This window comes from Rhinolophus ferrumequinum, chromosome X (genome assembly GCF_004115265.2).
Source record: "Rhinolophus ferrumequinum isolate MPI-CBG mRhiFer1 chromosome X, mRhiFer1_v1.p, whole genome shotgun sequence".
NCBI classification, from domain to species: domain Eukaryota; kingdom Metazoa; phylum Chordata; class Mammalia; order Chiroptera; family Rhinolophidae; genus Rhinolophus; species Rhinolophus ferrumequinum.
In genome coordinates, this window is record NC_046284.1 from 7,747,746 (window position 1) to 7,766,216 (window position 18,471).

The following is an 18,471-nucleotide window of genomic DNA, read 5'->3' on the forward strand; positions in this document are numbered from 1 at the left end:
GCACTGGAACGCATAGAGCTATGGGTGTGAAAATAAATAAGAGATATGAATATTGGGAAAAGATAATATCTGGTGACAATATCATCTATAAAATATTTTTATCTGTAATATTATCAATAGTCAAAGGAATAGGTATGTGAAATGTTCAAATGAGTAAGAGACTTCAGAAAAATGTTACATGGAAGATCACTATAGCAAAATCAAGAGCCTTGCCACCTAAAAGCAATAACTAATTAGTACATGGAATAGAAAATATTCCATTCAAAATGGCAATAAAATCCAAAAATTACCTAAAAGGAATCCCAACAAAAATGTGCAAGATATTAATGGAGGCAAATATAAAAGTTTGCTGATAGAGTCAGCTAAAATAATTCCCAAATAAAGCAGTAAAACCTATTTATTAATGGGGAACAGAATATTATAAAGATGTGAATTCTCTTTCAATTATTTACAGATTTAGTTCCTTACCTGTGATGACCAAGATGACCATCAAGTTTAGACTGCTGACTTCCTCTCTCCAAATCAAACCTCAATAACTACAGAAGGGAGAGAGGGAAAAAACCAGCAACAAACTCAAAACAACGGAAACGTTAAGAAAGCCCTGGGGGAAACTGAGACTGTGCTGAGCTGGTACTTGTATTTGGGTGGGGGCGTGGAAAGCAACAGGGAAATAGGGTGGAGCTGTAGGCTCCATGTTGCAGATGACAGGGTAGGTAGGAGGAAAAGTTTAAACTTCTGCCCCTACGTCTTGTGGAAATCTGAGGCAGGCCCTCAGACCACACATGCCGGTAACCCTGGGGTAATACAGGCATGACTCTGAGAAACTGAAGGTTCATTTCTAGACCACCTCAATAAAGGAAATATCGCAATAAAGTTAATTGTAATCTTTTTTGCTGGTGGAGGGTTTTGCCTTCATTGTAAAAAAAAACTCTGCAACATCTGTAAAGCACAATAAAGCAAAGCACAATAAAAGATGGGATGATTGAGGTAGTAGGACCCCAAAGTCTGTGCTAATAACCACCTGAAACCATTTTAGTGTGTTAAAATAAACAAATGGAGGCCAGCCTTGAAAATTCCCCGAGGAGATAAATCCAGTTTAGTCATACAAGCAAAATTTAATTCAGCTTATTTTGCAAGACTAATAACCTGGTTCATTTCTTGCTTATGCCTCTGGAAATCATAAGGAAAACTTAAACTGTTGCCTCAAATTGATTCCAGGTAACCACTAACCAATTCCCTATCATTTAAGAAAATTCTAATATTGTAACCAATCTCTGTGAAGAATAATAAGTGCCTTCTCACTATTGAAGCTGTTTTAAACAATACACCCTTGAGCCTCATTCCATGTTTGGTTTCATTGCTCCTAGTTCACGAACTGTCTTTTTGGTGTGTGCACAATAAACTTTTACTAATTACTACTTTGGTGATTCATTGGTTTTACTCCTGCTATTTCTGAACTTTCGATAGTGGGTGAAGACTGGTGTCGTGCAGGGGACTCTGCTCGTTACGCCATGTGTCACGCGGGGCGGCCTGCGGGGTCTCTGGTCCCACTCCCCACACAAGAACACAGGTTATGGCTAGGCCAAAAAGGAACACCCACGGAGCCATAGGTAGGGAAGTCATACCACTATGGTCTCACTGGAGGCTGGGTTTACACGACGTGCGACCTGCTGTCCGCTTTGCAGGACAGCAGGACGGCCGACTCTCCTCCACGCTCCTTCAGTCTCCTCCTTTCTCCTCGACTTCCCTTGGTAGCTGCGGCAGTTATATTAGTGGCCAATGGCTCAATGGTTACAGTTGACGGCCAACCAGCCACAGCAGATGGCTATCTATTACAGGAGCCAGCACCTTTCCACATGAGGCCGAGAGCCTGGAAACTGCTTTTTGGGGCTCTGTCCCCACAACTGGCCTTTCAAAAAATTATTTTAATAGAAGATAAAGAATGGACTGGAAATAGAATAGGAAGTATCAGAATGATCAGATATTCTTTCATGAAATTGTATATATATTCTAAGTGTACATTTGATGGAGATGTAAAATATATTTTTTTACTAGAAATGAGGGTTAAGAAAATGAAAACCTCTGTAGCTGATGATACAATCTTAGATAACCTTGAAACAGATAGATAAGTCTGAAATACTTTGGCTCAGCCTCTATGTAGAAAATAAATGTTTTAGGACAAAATGTTTCCAAAGTCTGCTGGCTGGTGAAGAGACCCCACTGGAAGGTGTGCTTCCTCTCTGACCCTTCCCCACAGTCACCAGCACTACAGCTCCCCATCTAGCATCTGGTCTGTGAGTGACCTGCAGTTGCCAGCGTTGCAGCTGGGCAAATGCTCAGAGCTGACAGGGAGAGGGCAGATCACTGCCAGCATTTATTCAAGGAGCCAGGAGCCAAGATGAGGGCCTTCATGATAGGGGACTGGTGAGTCCACCCTCCCCAGGGGTCCCACAGAATCTAGCTCTTGCTGACAGCCCTGGAAGACCCCCCCAACCCCCCCCCCACGTAGAACTATCAGGCTGAGAGCTGACCTCATTACTGCCTGTGGGGGCTCTCACAGCAGTGAGGGTCTTGGCTGGAACTAGATGGACTGAGGTCAGCAGAGGGAGGAATCTCGGGCCCTGCCAGGAGTCAAGGTGAGAATCTTGAAGGAGCATTAAGGAAACCTCCCAAACCAGACAAAAGGGGTCCCATCTACACCCTGTCCCTACTAGGAGTCCCTGGAGGCCCCTGACTTCCTCCTGGGGAAGAGGAGATGTAGGTCTCAAGGAAGTGAAGCTTGGATAGAGGATGTGTCTTCAGATAAGCAGACAAATGAGTCCCAGTACCTGCCAAGAGACAAGGTAAGGACTGAAGGGACTGTCGATCTCAGAGCAGAGGGATCCTCAGCCCCTACCTCTACCTCCCACCCAACTCTTGTCCCTGCTATCAGACTTGGGAGATCCCAGGAAGACGTAACCCAATAGATATTGTGGCCCTGACTTCTGCTGGGGAAAGAGGTCTCAAGGAGGGGAAGATCTTAACCTGAATGCACTGGACTCAGGTCATCAAAGAGGAGGGCCCATGACCTATCAGTAATCAAGGTGAGGACCCCCCAGGGAGGGCTGAGGGGACCCTAGATTCCACAACAGAGAGTATCCCCACCCGCAACAGAAACCCACTCTTGCTATCAGCCCAGGGAAGCCCATGGCAGTCTCGTCGGATGTAGTATTACCTCACTTCCGCCTTGGGATACTGAAGCGGGGGTGTTTGGTCTGAGGTGTGTGTCTTCAGGTCAGCAGAGGATAGAGACCCAGGCGCTGCCAGACATGAAGTTAGGTAAGGACCCTGAGGGAGGACCAAGGGACCCTGGGCCCCACAACAGTAAGTCCTGGGATTCCTCAGGGCGGGATGACCACGCGCGGTGTGTCCTGACTTCTACATCCGGGTCTGAGCGAGACTGGCGACGTGCTATAAGGAGCGGGGCCTCAGGTCACCAGAGGGAGGGCCCAGAGTCTGTCATAGTCAAGGTGACGACACAGAGGGAGGACTGAGGGACCCTGGGCCCCACAAGAGGAGGGACCCCACCGAAGCCTGCCCCTGCCATCAGCCCTGGGAGGCCCCGAGGGCGGGATGACCACACGGGGCTTTCCCTAACGTCTACATCCGGGTCTGAGACAAACTGCCCACTTGGTATAAGGAGGGAGCAGGGCCTCAGGTCGGCAGAGGGGAGGATCGAGGTCCATCCTGGTGTCAAGGTGAGCACGTAAGGGAAGGACTGAGGGACCCGAGACCCCAGAACAGAATCGGGCCTGGGAGGCCCCGAAAACGGGATTTCCACACTTGGCTTTTCCTAAATTTCACATTAGGGTCTGAGAAAACTGCCAACTTGATATAAGGAAGAGCAGGGCCTCGGATTGACAAGAGGGAGGGCCCAGGGTCTGTCATAGTCAAGGTGACGACACAGAGAGAGAACTGAGGGATCCTGGGCCCCACAAGAGAAGGGACCCCACCGAAGCCTGCCCCTGCCATCAGCCCTGGGAGGCCCCGAGGGCGGGATGACCACAAGCGGTGTGTCCTGACTTCTACATCCGGGTCTGAGCGAGACTGGCGACGTGCTATAAGGAGCGGGGCCTCAGGTCACCAGAGGGAGGGCCCAGAGTCTGTCATAGTCAAGGTGACGACACAGAGGGAGGACTGAGGGACCCTGGGCCCCACAAGAGGAGGGACCCCACCGAAGCCTGCCCCTGCCATCAGCCCTGGGAGGCCCCGAGGGCGGGATGACCACACGGGGCTTTCCCTAACGTCCACCTCCGGGTCTGAGACAAACTGCCCACTTGGTATAAGGAGGGAGCAGGGCGTCAGGTCGGCCGTGGGAGGCCCCAGATTGTGCAGGGGTGGAAAAAGAGGCCGGAGGGAACCTGGCCCCCAGAGCACAGTCAGCCCGGGAGGCCGCAGGGTGAGATGGCCACACGGGCATTTCCTGACATCTGCATCCTGGTCTGAGAGAGCCTGGGGGCGTGGTGTGAGGACAGGGCCTCAGGTCCGCAGACGGAGGGCCCAGGTCTTCCTGGGAGTCGAGGGGAGAATGCAGAGGGAGAAGGAAGGGACCCGGGACCCCAGAACAGAGGGGATTCCACAGAAATGCTCCCCGGCGGTGAACCCTGGGCAGGTACAGGTGGGAGTGGGAGTGGGGAGTGGTTCCAAATGTGATGTTTCCTGACTTCCTGCTTGGGCATCTGAGGAAGGTGAGCTTTAAGCACAGACGGCTGGACTGAGGGAGGCAGAGGGAGGAGGCCCAGGCCTCTTGAGGAGTCATGGCGAGGACTGTGAGAGAAGACTCAGTGAACCCACAGGAGAATGTACAAACACCCAGCACCCCCGCCCCCGCCCCCGCCCCGTCCCTTCTGTCAGCCAGGAGAGGACCTGAAGCTGTGTGGCTGCATGAGGTGACCCCTCGTTTCCATCTTTGGTCTCACACAAAGGTGAGACCTTTGTTTAAGGAGGGTGGCCTCAGGTAAACAGGGGAAGCCCTGCCTAGCATGAAGGTGAAGAGTGAGTGGACCCCACATCCCAGGACAGATGGACCCCACAGTATTTGGTCATCCCTTGCTGTTCCCCCTGGGAGGCCCTGGGCAGGTGTGGCTAGATGTGGGGCTCCCTCACTTCCTTCTGTTCAGTATCAGGGGTGTGTGGTCTTCTTCTGAGAGTTTTGCCTCAGGCCAGCAGAGGGGTGCAGCCGGCCCTGCCAGAAATCAGGTGAGGACCCTAAGGGAGCACAGAGGGGACCACACACCCCAGAACAGTGGGTACTCACAGAGTCCAGCTCACCCCTCTTGTCAGCACTGGGGGCTCAGGGCTATGCATGCCATCTGCAAGCTGAGGTGTCCCCTTGTTTCCTGTTACAGGGGCTCCAGGAACTGGGAAGTAAAGACCTTAATCTGAAGCACGTGGCTGCAGGTCATAGAGCAGAGGAGGCCCAAGCAGTGTGAGAAGTCAACGTCAGGTACATACCCTGAATGTGTCCCCGGGAGCTCCCCCATCCCAGAACGCAGGGGACCCCAGTGTCTGCCCCAGGATCTTGGGAGTGCTGGCTGCACCCTGAGGAGACATCTCACTTCCTTCTTCAGGATCTTACAGGACAGCCCGCTGAGGAGAGACTGTGAGGCCCGGAGAGCACCCACACAGAGGAGACCTGTAAGTCGCCTTTGTCAGTGGCTCCTAAGGTGGGTTTCTCAGCTGAGGCCACTCACACTCCCTCTCTCCCCCAGGTCCGTGGGTCCCCATCGCCCACCTCCTGCCCACACTCCTGTGGCTGCCTGACACAACTCATCATGCCTAGAGCTCCAAAGCGACGACGCTGCATGTTCGAGGAAGACCTTGACTCCGAACGTGAGGCCCAGGGCCTCTTGGGTGCACAGATTCCCGAGGCTGTGGAAGAGGATACTTCCTCATCCTCCTCTACTGTCTCCTCCTCTTTCCCCTCCTCCTCTTCCTCCTCTTCCTCCTCTTACTGTGATCTGCTTTCAAGTATTCCAACCGCCCGGGAGGAGATGTGTATTGTTCTTGGCACACCGAGTCCTCCCCAGAGCCCTGTAAGTTCCTCCTGCCCTGCTCTTGCCTCCACTCCCTTGAACCAATCCAGCATCCAAGAAATGGAGGTTTCTAGCACCTCGCAGGCCCTGCCAGACACCGAGTCCTTGCCCAGCTTTGTGATTGATGACAGGGTAGGTGCCCTGGTGGACTTCCTGCTCCTGAAGTATCGCACAAAGGAGCTGACCACAAAGGCAGAAATGCTGAGTAGGGTTATCAGAGAGCATCAAGACCACTTCAGTGTGATCTTCAGAGAAACCTGTGAGTGCCTGCAGCTGGTCTTTGGCGTTGATGTGAAGGAAGTGGACCCCAGCGACCACTCCTATGTCCTAGTCAACTCGCTGGGCCTCACCTACAATGGGATGGGAAGTGATGAGCACAGCAGGCCCAAGACCGGTCTCCTGATACTTATCCTGAGCCTAATTTTCATGGAGGGTGACCGTGTCCCTGAAGAGGAGATCTGGGAAAAGCTAAGTGGCGTAGGGATCTATGCTGGGAGTGAGCATTCCATCTTTGGGGAGCCCAGGGAGCTCATTACCGGGATTTTGGTGCAGGAACAGTACCTGGAGTACCAGCAGGTGCCTAATAGTGATCCTCCTCACTATGAGTTCCTGTGGGGTCCCAGGGCCCACGCTGAAACTAGCAAGATGAAAATCCTGGAATTTTTGGCTGAGATCAATCAGTGTGACCCCAGATCCTTCCCAATCTGGTATGAGGAGGCTATAAGAGATCAGGAAGAGAGAGCCCAGGCCAGAATTGCCACCGACATGGCCAGTGCAAGTTCTAGTGCCATGTCCGTCCTGTAGGTTCTCCTGCCTTGAGTGAAGTCCAACGCAGATTCTTTATTTTGTGTTTTAAGAGGGCAGTCAATGATCTAAGTAGTGAAGGGCTATCTAGGCTGGGGCTGAAGGAGTCATAATGAATAACATTTTTGTGTTCCTGTTCCATATGGGTGACTTAGTAATGTATGTTTTGTTTGTGGTATTTTAAAATGTTACATTAAGTATAATGTTTATTAGCTTCAGAATCTAACTTTATAAATTACATAGGTTGCACATTTATTGCTATTTATCCAGTTTAAGAGAACGAGTTGTGCTATTTTGTAAAACAAATTGGGAAACCTTACATTTTGTTTGTAGTTTGTAACAAGATAACTTGGCATTGGAATAGGAATTTTTTTTTTGAAAATGTGAAAGAACTTAGTAGTAAAATAGAGAAAATTTTAAATACTTAATTTTTTAAATGTAAGAAAACAGTTTTTTTTAAAGATTTTATGTATGTATGTTTCTTTTTAAAATAATTGTTTTATTTATCTTTTTTTTTTGGAATCAAATATGACATGTATTCAAATATTCTTGAAGTTGTAAAAAATAACTAGAGCAAACTTTGTTCTTCCTAATGGATTCTCTGCATTTGTGGTGGATCATTTTAATTAATATATAAAGTTCCAATTAATCTTATAAAAAAATCTTACAACATTTGGCAGAGTGATATTTTTAAATTACAATATATTAGTTCCAACTGTACAACATAGTGATTAGGTATTTTTAGTCTGTCATTCTGTTAAAATAAAATATATATACCTGGATTTTCTCAGCTTATTCAACAATGTAGAAAAATAAATAGTAATAAATAAAATCTCTGCTCACTGGCTCATTTCTATCCCCTGAGGTTCACTGAGCCTCTGTCCTCTGGAAGGCCCTGTGTTAGTAGTGGGGACACTAGGATCAGCAGGACACACCCACACATAGAATGATAGTGTGGGAGCCCCAGTCCTATGAGGAAGGTGGTGAGGGTTCCCCTCAGTCCTAGAGAACAAGTGAAAGAAGGGGAGAGGTGGTGGGGCTCCAGGGGAGAGCACTCCAGTGTAAAAGGCCCGAGCCATGGCCGTTTGGGGCTCTGGGAAACTGGTTCCCTCTGGGAGAGATGACTGTGATGAAGCTGGTGGTGGCAGCGGCCAGAGTGGGCAGATGGTGTGTCTTGTACGTGAGAGGAAACTTTGAAATGGAAAATTGCTCTGACAAGTTCCATTGGATCATGGAGAAACCAGAGAGAAATCTCCACCTGGGTAGCAAGGGTGGGTGCCTGCACTCAGTCCCGGTGCCTTTGGACCCAGTGAGAGGCCCAGGGGTTTTATCCCCATCATGTGCATGGATTTCTGGAGAAATACGGTCACTCTCCCTTGGGGTGTGGCCCAGAAGTCACTGGACAGGCAGTCTTCTCTGTGGTGTGGGAGAGCCAGAGCCCACAGCATTAATTAGGATTTAATGATCTTGAGTATAATTTGGCCAATTATGACCAAGGGCTAGATTTTTTGGGGGGGAAATGAATGAAAGGGGTGCTTTGGGTGGAAGAGCAGGTTGGAGGGAGGGAAAGGGTTGGTTCTTTACTTCCATCTAGGAGCTTTGTGTTGTATCCAGCTGAGAGGATAACCCCACACCTGAATTTGAACTTATATCCTTTAAATGGGAAAATTTACTCAGTTTTATTAATGAAACAACACTTTTGGAAGATTGGCTAGTCCATGTCCTATTGAGCTTCATAGTCTCTAATATGACCTGGGTAACAAACAATTAAAGTTCCAGAGGAGAGAATGGAAGGGTCTGGGATCAAAACAATATTAGAAATAAATACCACTCACCACAGTTGCAATGTACACCAGGTCCTGTGTGAGTCGCTTTACAAACACTCCATACTCTCCTGCAGTCCTACAGGACAGGGCTCATGAGACCCACTTACTTCACAGATGAAGAACCTGACGCTCACAGGCCTGGTAATTTTCTCAAGGTCACGTGACTAATAAGTGACAGGGTGGAGACGGACCCCTGGCCAGAATTCATCTAGAGTCTATGCTGTTTCCACCCATCCCAGCCTGTGGCCGACCTTCTATCTAGTCTATATGTTTATCCATGAAGTTGCAATTCCTGGTGCTCTTCGTTCCTTTGTAGATCCAAATTTCTATCTGGTATAATTTTCTCTCTGCCTAGAGGACTTGGACATTTCTTTTAAACATTCTTTAACATTTCATTTGTAGTGCATGTATCTTGGTAATTAATTCTTTAAGGTTTTGTGTTTCAGAAAAATCCTTTAACTGTTGTTTTTGCAATATATTTTCACTGTATATGGAATTCTATGTGGACAGTTTAATTTTTCAGTACTTGAAGGATATTACTCCATTCTTCTCTTGCTTTCATTGTTTTAACAAGAAATCTACTCTTATCCTTGTCTTTGTTCCTCTGTAGTAAAGGGTCTTTTTTCTCTGGGTACTTTTAAGATTTTCTGTTTTATCACTGATTTTAAGTAATTTGATTATTATGGGCCTGGGTATAGTTTACTGCATATTTCTCGTTCTTGGCATTCTTTTAGCTTTTCAAATCTCTGGATTTTTAGTTTTCATCAAATTTGGAGATTTTTTTCATTCAAATATTTTTTCCCATGCCCCCATTTTCCCTCTCCTTTGGAGTCTCCAAATTTATGTGCATAGGCCACTTGAAATTGCTTCACTACTCACCAATGCTCTGTTTACTTGGGGTCTTTTTTATGTCTTCCATGGACTCATTTAACATGTTTAACCTTTCCTCTTTTCATTTGAACATATGGAATACAGTTATATATAATACTTTTTTTTTTCCTTCCAGCAACTTTATTTTACATGTGCATGTATTTTAAACTAGGGTTCAATACTAAGAGCCAAAAAGTTTTAAAAACCACTTTAATCCCATTGGCCTGTAGGAAGCGTTATTATTTTAATAATCGTTTTTGCATTTTCCATTAAGAAAAGTGCGCATATACATGCTTATCTACAGAGTTGTTATCGATTATGCACAAGGCGTGGGAACACACGTTTTACCTCATGTCAGGCCTCTAGGGCTCAGCCCCGGTCCTATCATTCACGCAGCAATCTTGCTGGGTTCTGAAAAGTTCCAGGCGGAACAACCTCGGCTTCCTCGCGTCCCTACTCTTCCCAAAAGGCCCGGTGCCCTCAAACTTCCCAAACCTCGGCTTTCCCCATCTCCTACCTATAATACTGTTTTAATGTCCTTGTCTATTAACCCTATCATATGTATCATTTGTAGGTCAATTTTAATTTATTCTTCTCCTCATCATTGATCCTACTTTCCTGCTTCTTTTGAAGGGCTGATAATTTTGACTGGATGTCAGACATTGTGAATTTTAACTTGTTAACTACTGGATATTTTTGTGTTTCTATAAATAAATATTCTTTAGCTTTGTTCTGGAATACAAGTTACTTGGAAACAGTATGATCCTTTTGGGTCTTGATTTGAAACTTTTTAGGTGAGATAAAAGCAGTATTTAGACTATGGCTGGTATTTCTCCCTTCTAAGGCAAAGCCATTCTGTGTATTCTAACTGAGCCCCATGAATTAGGAGGTTTTCCACTCTAATGGGAAGAAGGATTCCCAGACATGCATGATCTCTGGAGATTTCTTTCTCTGGAGCTCTCTCCTCTCTGGAATTTTGCCCTGCAAACTCTATCCACCTAATACCCCTAGACACAAAGCTTCATCTCAGCTCAAGGAGATGGCCAGGCTTCTCCACTGTGCATTGAGGTCCTCAAACTCTTTCTAGGATGTAAGCTTGGGCAATCATAGGGCTCACCTCATTTGTTTTTAATCTCAGGGAACACCGTTCTTCATTGCCTGAATCTAATAAATTGAAAATCATTGCTTCATGTATTTTGCCTGTTTTTTAGTTGTTTAGGTGTGCAAATTTCATCACCTTACTCCATCATGGCCAGAATCAAAAGTCCAATAATCCAAATTTAAAACCTAAATTATCTACATATGAGAGCTGTCCCAGTATTTCAAGCTATTCAAATTAAAACCAGATTGAAAAGACTGTGGGACACACACACACACACACACACACACACACACACATTAATATAGACATACATACAAATAACTGAGAGGATATACAGCAAAATAGCAACAATGTTTTTCTCCTGCTTATGGAAATATTAGCAATTTTTATTCTCTTATTTATGCTTTCAAGATTTCTAACATTTCTAAGGCACATAAAAATTGCCATTATAATAAAAACAAATTACTGTAAATATTTTAAAATATGATTTTGACTATCAAAAATAAATGCTCATTATCTAGATGTTTTGTTGGTAACATTGACCAACATCATGCTGGATTCTTTTCAGCACCTGCCATACTTACTGGCTATGTAACAATAAAGAAACAACAACCAAAAAATCTTTGAAATCCAGTTAGCCAGCTATATGTAGTCATGCAACTTCTCTCAGACTTTCTTTTTTTTTTTTTAAAGATTGTTATTAAAATATAGCTAACATAATCTCAGACTTTCTTTTTTCTTTCACTTTTATTTATTTAAGTATGTTTTTCCAGGACCCATCAGCTCCAAGTCAAATAGTTATTTCAATCTAGTTGTGGAGGGTGCAGCTCACAGTGGCCCATGTGGGGATCAAACCGGCAACCTTTGTGTTAAGAGCACTGCATTCTAACAAATTGAGCTAACTGGCCTCCCCATACTCTCAGACTTACAAATACGATGCTTCACAGGTAAGCATCTTTTTTGTTTTGAAAACCATCCCTTGAGAAAAACAAATAACATTTTAAAAGGGAACATTATATTTATATTTAAGTCATATTCCCAATGACATGATATTAAATCCAATATTTATAAGAAAGTTTGTATGTAGACAATATTAGAGGGAAGAATTATCATGATTACTTTCATTATTATGAGCGTTGTTTATATGTGCCTTGTCGAAACTTGTTTACATATCTCTTGTAACAGTGCACAATAAATTGTTATTTAAAATACGTTTTACAGTCATTACTGCCATTAATTTGGAATCATGAGTGAAAATGTACTGTTTTAAAATACTGATTTTCATAAAAATGATGCACTATTTTCATGACAATGACCCACATTTTCTTTAATGAACTATTATTCAACACATAGCTTCTAAGTTAACTTGTACTTATCTTCACAAACTGAACACCATGTAAAATGTACTGTGATTCATTATTTTTTGTTAATACTTCTCTATTGTAGGTAATACATGCTTCATTGGTAGCTATATCTCACGTGCCTTTTTTCTGCATTGACAGTTCCTCCATTTTAATGTTTTCATTCACACACTGTCCTAACAAAGTCATGAATGGTTTCTCTGATATTATGATTTCATGTTATTCTTGTGCCTCAAGAATTTTCTTATCAGTGTATCATTTGTAGTTTGTTCTTTTGAAACTTATCAATTTTTGATTTTTACCAAATGATTTTGATCCAAAGGCATTTCTATAGATTTTCAGTTATAAAAAGGCTGCATATAATTCATTTGCAGTAAAATAATCTTATATTTTTATTTTTCCCTTTAAAATATAGGTTGACATTTGCCAAAAAAGAATAAAATGAAAATAATAAACACCAGTATCTTTACCAATACCTTTTTTTTACCAACCCTTTATACTTAATCAGCATTTTCCCCTTGCAAAATTATAACTGTTCCTTATTTTTGCATATTATCACCTTGTTCCTTTTTATGCATTTGTTATAGATCTAAATGATTTGCTGGCTATTCCAAAGTTTTAAATAATTACACATTACTACTAGATCAAAGACATTTATTTATTTATATGATTACAATATAAGTTGTCATTTTTACCCTTTCTGAAAACTCGTGTATCATACATACTGTAACAATATCCAGAGATTTTAAATATCACTGGATATTTCAGTTTCTCTGATCTTTTCAAGGAAACAGCTTTTGTGCTCATTGATATTATTTATTGTTTTCCTAATTTTAGTTTCATCAATTTCTACTTTTATCTATACGATTCTCATCCTTTTGTTGCCTAAGGATTAATTTACTTTTCTTTCTATAGTTTCTTAAAGTGGAAGCTAAGATTATTGATTTGAGTTCTGTCTTGCTTTCTATATAAGCATTTAATGACATAAATTTCTCTCTAAGCACTGCTTTAGCTGAATGCCACAAATTCTAATGTTGTATTTTTATTTTCTTTGATTTCAGTATACTTTTTAATATTCCTGAACAATTTCTTCTGAAATATGAGTTAGTCAAAATGTGCTGTTTAATCTCCAAGTATTTGGTGAATTTGCAGGTATTTCTTGTTGTATTCTTTAATTCCACTATAAGTAGAGAATATGCTTTGTCTGATTTAAATTCTTTTACATTTGTTAAAGGTTGTTTTATGGCTTATTTTGGTGACTATTACATGTGTACTTGAAAATAGTATATATTCTGTTGTGTGGAGTGTTCTGCAAATGCCAATTAGATTAACTTAGTTAATAGTGCTGTTTGCATCCTTCAGTATTTTTGCATGTTTTCTGTCCACCTTTTCTATCATTTACTCAAGGAGGAGTGTCACAGTCTCCACATAAAATTGTAGATTTGACTATTTGATGTTTCCGTTTTTTCAGTTTTTGTTTCATGTATTTTGAAACTCTGCTTTTAGGTGCATACACACTGTGGTTGCTGTTTACACATCAATGAGACGGATTGACCCTCAGGCTGATTGGTTGTGAGGACCAGCTGTAACTACAGTGGAGGAGTTGTGGTGCAGGGACTGACCCTACAGAGCAGGATCTGCCTCAGCAGGGCTCTGGTGCCTGTCCAATCCTCCTATTGGGTGTGTCATTCTTGGAGGTGCCTGGGTGAGGCTGCAGCTTGTTTTGAAGCTGGCCATTAGGTGCGCCAGCCCCAGGGCCACCTGGGAGGGGACCCACTGCAGGTCAGGTTCACCCGCAGCCCATACTACACCTGGGGCCACCTGGCAGGAGCCCCAAAGCAATCTAACAACGGCCACTGCCCACACCTTGCTTGGAAGTGCCTCAAGAGGCCAAGCTATGAAACGAAGCCAGCTGCTGCTAGTGCTGGGCCCAGGGCTGCTCAGCCAGAGGTATGGGACATGCCCTAGCCAGATAATGCTTGCCTGGGTTCCATAAACCTTTGAGAGACCCTGGGAAAATCTGTAGCATGAGCTAACGCAGGCAGTTTGTATGAAAAAGCCACTAGAAGCAGCTTAGGTGTGCCTGAAAGTTCTGTGGGGCGGGATCTCAGAATCAACAGGGCGTGGCAAATAAACGGCATTAGCCAACTTGATGGAGACTCGGATATGGCAGCCACCTGTGTCTGCACTCTGGGAAAGGGGAGGGCTCAGCAAGGAAACAATTGTTTCCATGCGCTCCTCCGTCTGGGAGAAAGCTGCCTCTCCAGCCCTTGTCCTGAAGCCAGACAACTTAGTTCCTCCCCTGTGTGTTTCTGTCACCTCTTCAGCTGCTGACCCAGTGCTGGAGTTTAGACTTAGTGATTCTGTTGGTAAGTCCATGCATGGTCCCTTTAAAAGGAGCACCTGAGACTCCAGCCGCCTTCTGTCTCACTCAGCTACAATTTCCATTGGTTTTCACAACCAGAAATTATGGGAACTTCTCTCCCAGGCTCTGGAACCCTGGGCTGGGGAACCTGGTGTGGTGCTGGGACCTTTTGCTCCTTTGGGGGGGTGGACTTCCACAGCTGAGATAGCCCTCCCAACTTTTAATGGTCACACAGGGGTGCAGGACCAGACCATTCCATGTTTCTGTCCCTCCTACCAGTCTTGAGGTGGCTTCTTCTGTATGTCCTTAGTTGTACGGCTTTGGTTCATCAAGACTTCAGGAGATTCTGAATGACGGCTGTTTTGTAATTTAGTTGTAATTTTGATGTGGTTGTGAAAGAAGGTTAGCATAACGTTTACCTTCTCTGCCATCTTGACCAGCCCCATTTCCACTTGTTTCTCATTGTCCTGTTTCATATGGTTTCAGTATTTCCAATTCTTTGGTTATAGACTCTATGCTTATTGATTGCCTCTTCCCTAACTGTTGGTTTGTGTTCTTATTTGGCTTGTAATATTTTCACATTAAGGTATATGAATTTTTTGGTAAGACATCAATGTTATAGATGTGAAACCATCCTTACAGGCTGGCTTTTCTTGCCAGGGAGTTCTATTTTCCTATATATGCAGGTAACTCTGTTCTATCTTTAAAACCTTCTGTGACTGTAGAGGTCTTTGTCCTCAGACATTAAAACCCAATGCACTCCAATATTTTAAAGCTTTATGTTTTGTTTTTGAAACCTTGGTTTCGAGCTTGGCTATTTATAGTTTTATTTATTTCATATACCGTGTTTCCCCCAAAATAGGACCTAACTGGAAAATAAGCCCTACCTTATTTTTCAGGATGACATCCCCTGAACATAAACCCTAATGTGTCTTTTGGAGCAAAAATTAATATGAGACCCAGTCTTATTTTTGGGGAAACACAGTAGCATTCTGTTAAGTCCAAGAAGGGGGCTTCCTTTATCAGTTTAACATACTATATGGACTTCAATTTGACTTGAGTCTAGCATTATGCTGCCCTATCTGCTAGATATACACCTGTATTCCTGAATATAAGTGTTTTGGAGAAAAAATATTCAAGGTAAATTTGCTTAGAATTTCTGTAAAAGTTAATTTTTTAAAAGCTTTTATTTATTTTAAGTGTATTTTTCCAGGACCCATCAGCTCCAAGTCAAGTAGTTGTTTCAATCCAGTTGTGGAGGGCACAGCTCACAGTGGTCCATGTGGGGATCGAACCAGCAACCTTGTTGTTATGAGCACCGCGCTCTAACCAACTGAGCTAACTGGCTGCCCTAGTTAATTTTTTATAAATTCAAACATAAAATTTATTTCCCCAGAAAAAGCTATAATTTAAGTATTCATACAAATTAAACTAAAACAGTGTTTGAAAAGCTCACCATACTTCAGCGCTAGCAAACTAAATGAAAATGTTAAGGCTACTTTGCATCTCAAGTCATAAAAACGGAAATACATTTTAAAATAATTACATTCATTGTTTGCTCTCTTTGAAGTAATCATCTTACTAAAGAAATGGCTACCAAAATGACTGCATAGTCATATCAAGTTTTTAGGTCACCCTATTGTTTGTACATATTTATGAATTGTGCATATAATGCAGGACTTCATGAAAAATTGTGACTTTCCACAGATTTCCCACAAGTCTGATCTTGAAGTCCTAAACTGCTGTCCATGTAAGATTCAAAATGTAGCCTTAACTGAGTAATTCAAGTAGCAGTAATTAAAGGTACTTACATAACAATTCAGTTAAAAGTTAAAGCAGTTTCAGTGGTTTGTGATCCATATATCATCTTCTGAACAGCACTACTTTATACATACCGTGTTTCCCCAAAATAAGACCTAGCCGGACAATCAGCTCTAATGCATCTTTTGGAGCAAAAATTAATATGAGACCAGTCTTATTTTACTATAAGACCCGGTATAATATAATATAATATAATGTAATGTAATGTAATGTAATGTAATATAATATAATATAATATAATATAATATAATATAATATAATATAATATAGTATGATATAATATAATATAATACCGGGTCTTATACTAATTTTTGCTCCAAAAGACGTATTAGAGCTGATGTTCCAGCTAGGTCGGTCTTATTTTCAGGGAAACACGGCATTAATGGAATCCATCTTCAATTTCTTCTTTCAGTTTTTCTCTTTCCCTTTTGGTTTTCCTTTTTGCGGCCTGAGGTCACCAGTTCCTTGGGTACAATCAAGACACTTCCATCATGGCTGCATGAAAGAGCATATTGGTTTGGATTGACTGGCCTACCTTCCTCATCTCTTAACCTGCTAAAAATATCATGATAAAACTCATGCAGTTTCTGTTTCATTATGCTAATAACTTTGCTACACTGGGCTTGCTCTCTCTTAAGAGTTTCCTTCTTTGCTTATAAGTTACATACATCATCTTCTAGATTCAAAATTATATCCAGTTTACACTTATGACAGTTCTAAGCAGCAACTTTATTCCTCCCTCTTCTTCTAATATCACAAATGAGTGCCACTTGTAACTCTGTCAGGTAGTAGTAGCTTAGCATGCTGTTGAAAGAATCAACAGGCATGCAGACAATTTCATCCACAAAAAAAGGGATGTGCAGAGCTTTAGTGTGGCATTCATCACAGCTTAAGTTTCTGTTTGTGTCACTGAGGTACATGCTTCTTATTTTCCCATGAGCTTCCTAGGCCATGAAAAAGATTCAGGAGTGCATTCCAGTGTACTTGACTGTAAGTGGCAACTGTAGTTGTGGAATATGTGTTGAAATGCAAGGCCCCCATGAAAACCAGAATAATTCCTATGGTCCATGTGATAAAGCTTACTGGGCTCTGGGTACAGCCCCTTCTAAGGCATGATGGGAAAAAGATTCAAGGTCACTACTAGAAACTATAGCACCTTCTTCTTCACAAATAGAGGAATTAGACTTGGTGGCAGAGGTGCTATTGTGGCTTGAACTTCAGGAAAGCCCAGAATCAGAATCTAGCTCTTTAAAAAGGTAAGAAACTTCCATTGGATCAAAACCTTCTCCTGTAACCAAAGACATTAAATTTGTCTCATCAAATATGTTTATATCAAGGGCATATAGAAGGTCTTGGCTTGTTAGATTCCTCATCTGATGGTTAAGTGGAGGAAATCCTGTCAAATTAGTTCCAGGAAGGTTCTGTGGTATGAGAATATAACTGCAAAAACGGTTCTTCTGGCTGTGAAGTCCTTGCTACTGGATCTCTTCTAAATGTGTTGTTAGAATACAGCAACATAGACTCATGGAGACTCACATCGTGACTTGTAACCTGGCTAAAATTTATGTTATAATGTGCTCAAGAATTCATGCCATCATTGATAATTCCTAGAAAAGGAGAACTATCTCCCAGTGAGATGACCTCCAGTGAATTTTCTGACTGTGATGAAAGCAACTGAAATAAGTCTTTCAGAAGGAAGGATGTGCTGGTCTCATTTAGATGTGTCTCATTTCTAGATTCGGTGGTCTTTTCTGTCTCCCACTCAGGTTTATCTGCTACTTTATTTTCATCTTCATTGTTTTGCTATAGTGATGTTTCATTCTGGGACACTGCTCGTTTTCCTCATGCTGGGAACTGTGATCCACAGCTGTTAGTACCTCATTCTCCTCGCTCACGTGTCCGCTTGTGCTGGGTGCTTGAGCCATGCGTTCTGCCCGTGTCTTCTCCTTCTCCCCAGGGGCCAAGGTCCAGGTGGAGGCCTGCCATGCTCAGCAGAATGGTGAGGTGGAGTAGGCCACCAGCAACGGACCACCACAGCTTCAGGCACTTCAACCCCAGCCACACAGTGGTGCCCCTGCTGGCACCCATAAGCCCCAGCGCTCCAGCAGTGGCTGTGGCACTTGAGGTCTCCTCGCGCTGCAGCTGGCACCTGCCGGGAAGAGACAGAGAAGCTAAATAATGGACCCCTGCGTCCAGCGGCGTGGACGGGTTTGCGGAGGGTTCCTGGAGCAGAGCACAAAAGTGCCCC

General features: G+C 43.3%; 1 protein-coding gene and 1 pseudogene across 1 annotated transcript; one reads left to right on the top strand and one right to left on the bottom strand.

Moving 5' to 3' along the window:
- Nucleotides 1–5,813: 5,813 nt before the first annotated feature.
- LOC117025493 (melanoma-associated antigen 10) lies at nt 5,814–6,878 on the top strand. The gene has a single exon (XM_033111408.1). It carries the CDS (start codon nt 5,814–5,816, stop codon nt 6,876–6,878), a length of 1,065 nt encoding a protein of 354 aa, XP_032967299.1.
- A 9,764-nt stretch (nt 6,879–16,642) lies between these two features.
- Nucleotides 16,643–18,148, bottom strand: LOC117025502 (nuclear factor erythroid 2-related factor 3-like; annotated as a pseudogene).
- Nucleotides 18,149–18,471: the final 323 nt, after the last annotated feature.

Excerpts from the sequence above, each read along its gene's own strand:
- LOC117025493 (XM_033111408.1), top strand. The coding sequence starts at position 5,814 with ATGCCTAGAGCTCCAAAGCGACGACGCTGCATGTTCGAGGAAGACCTT.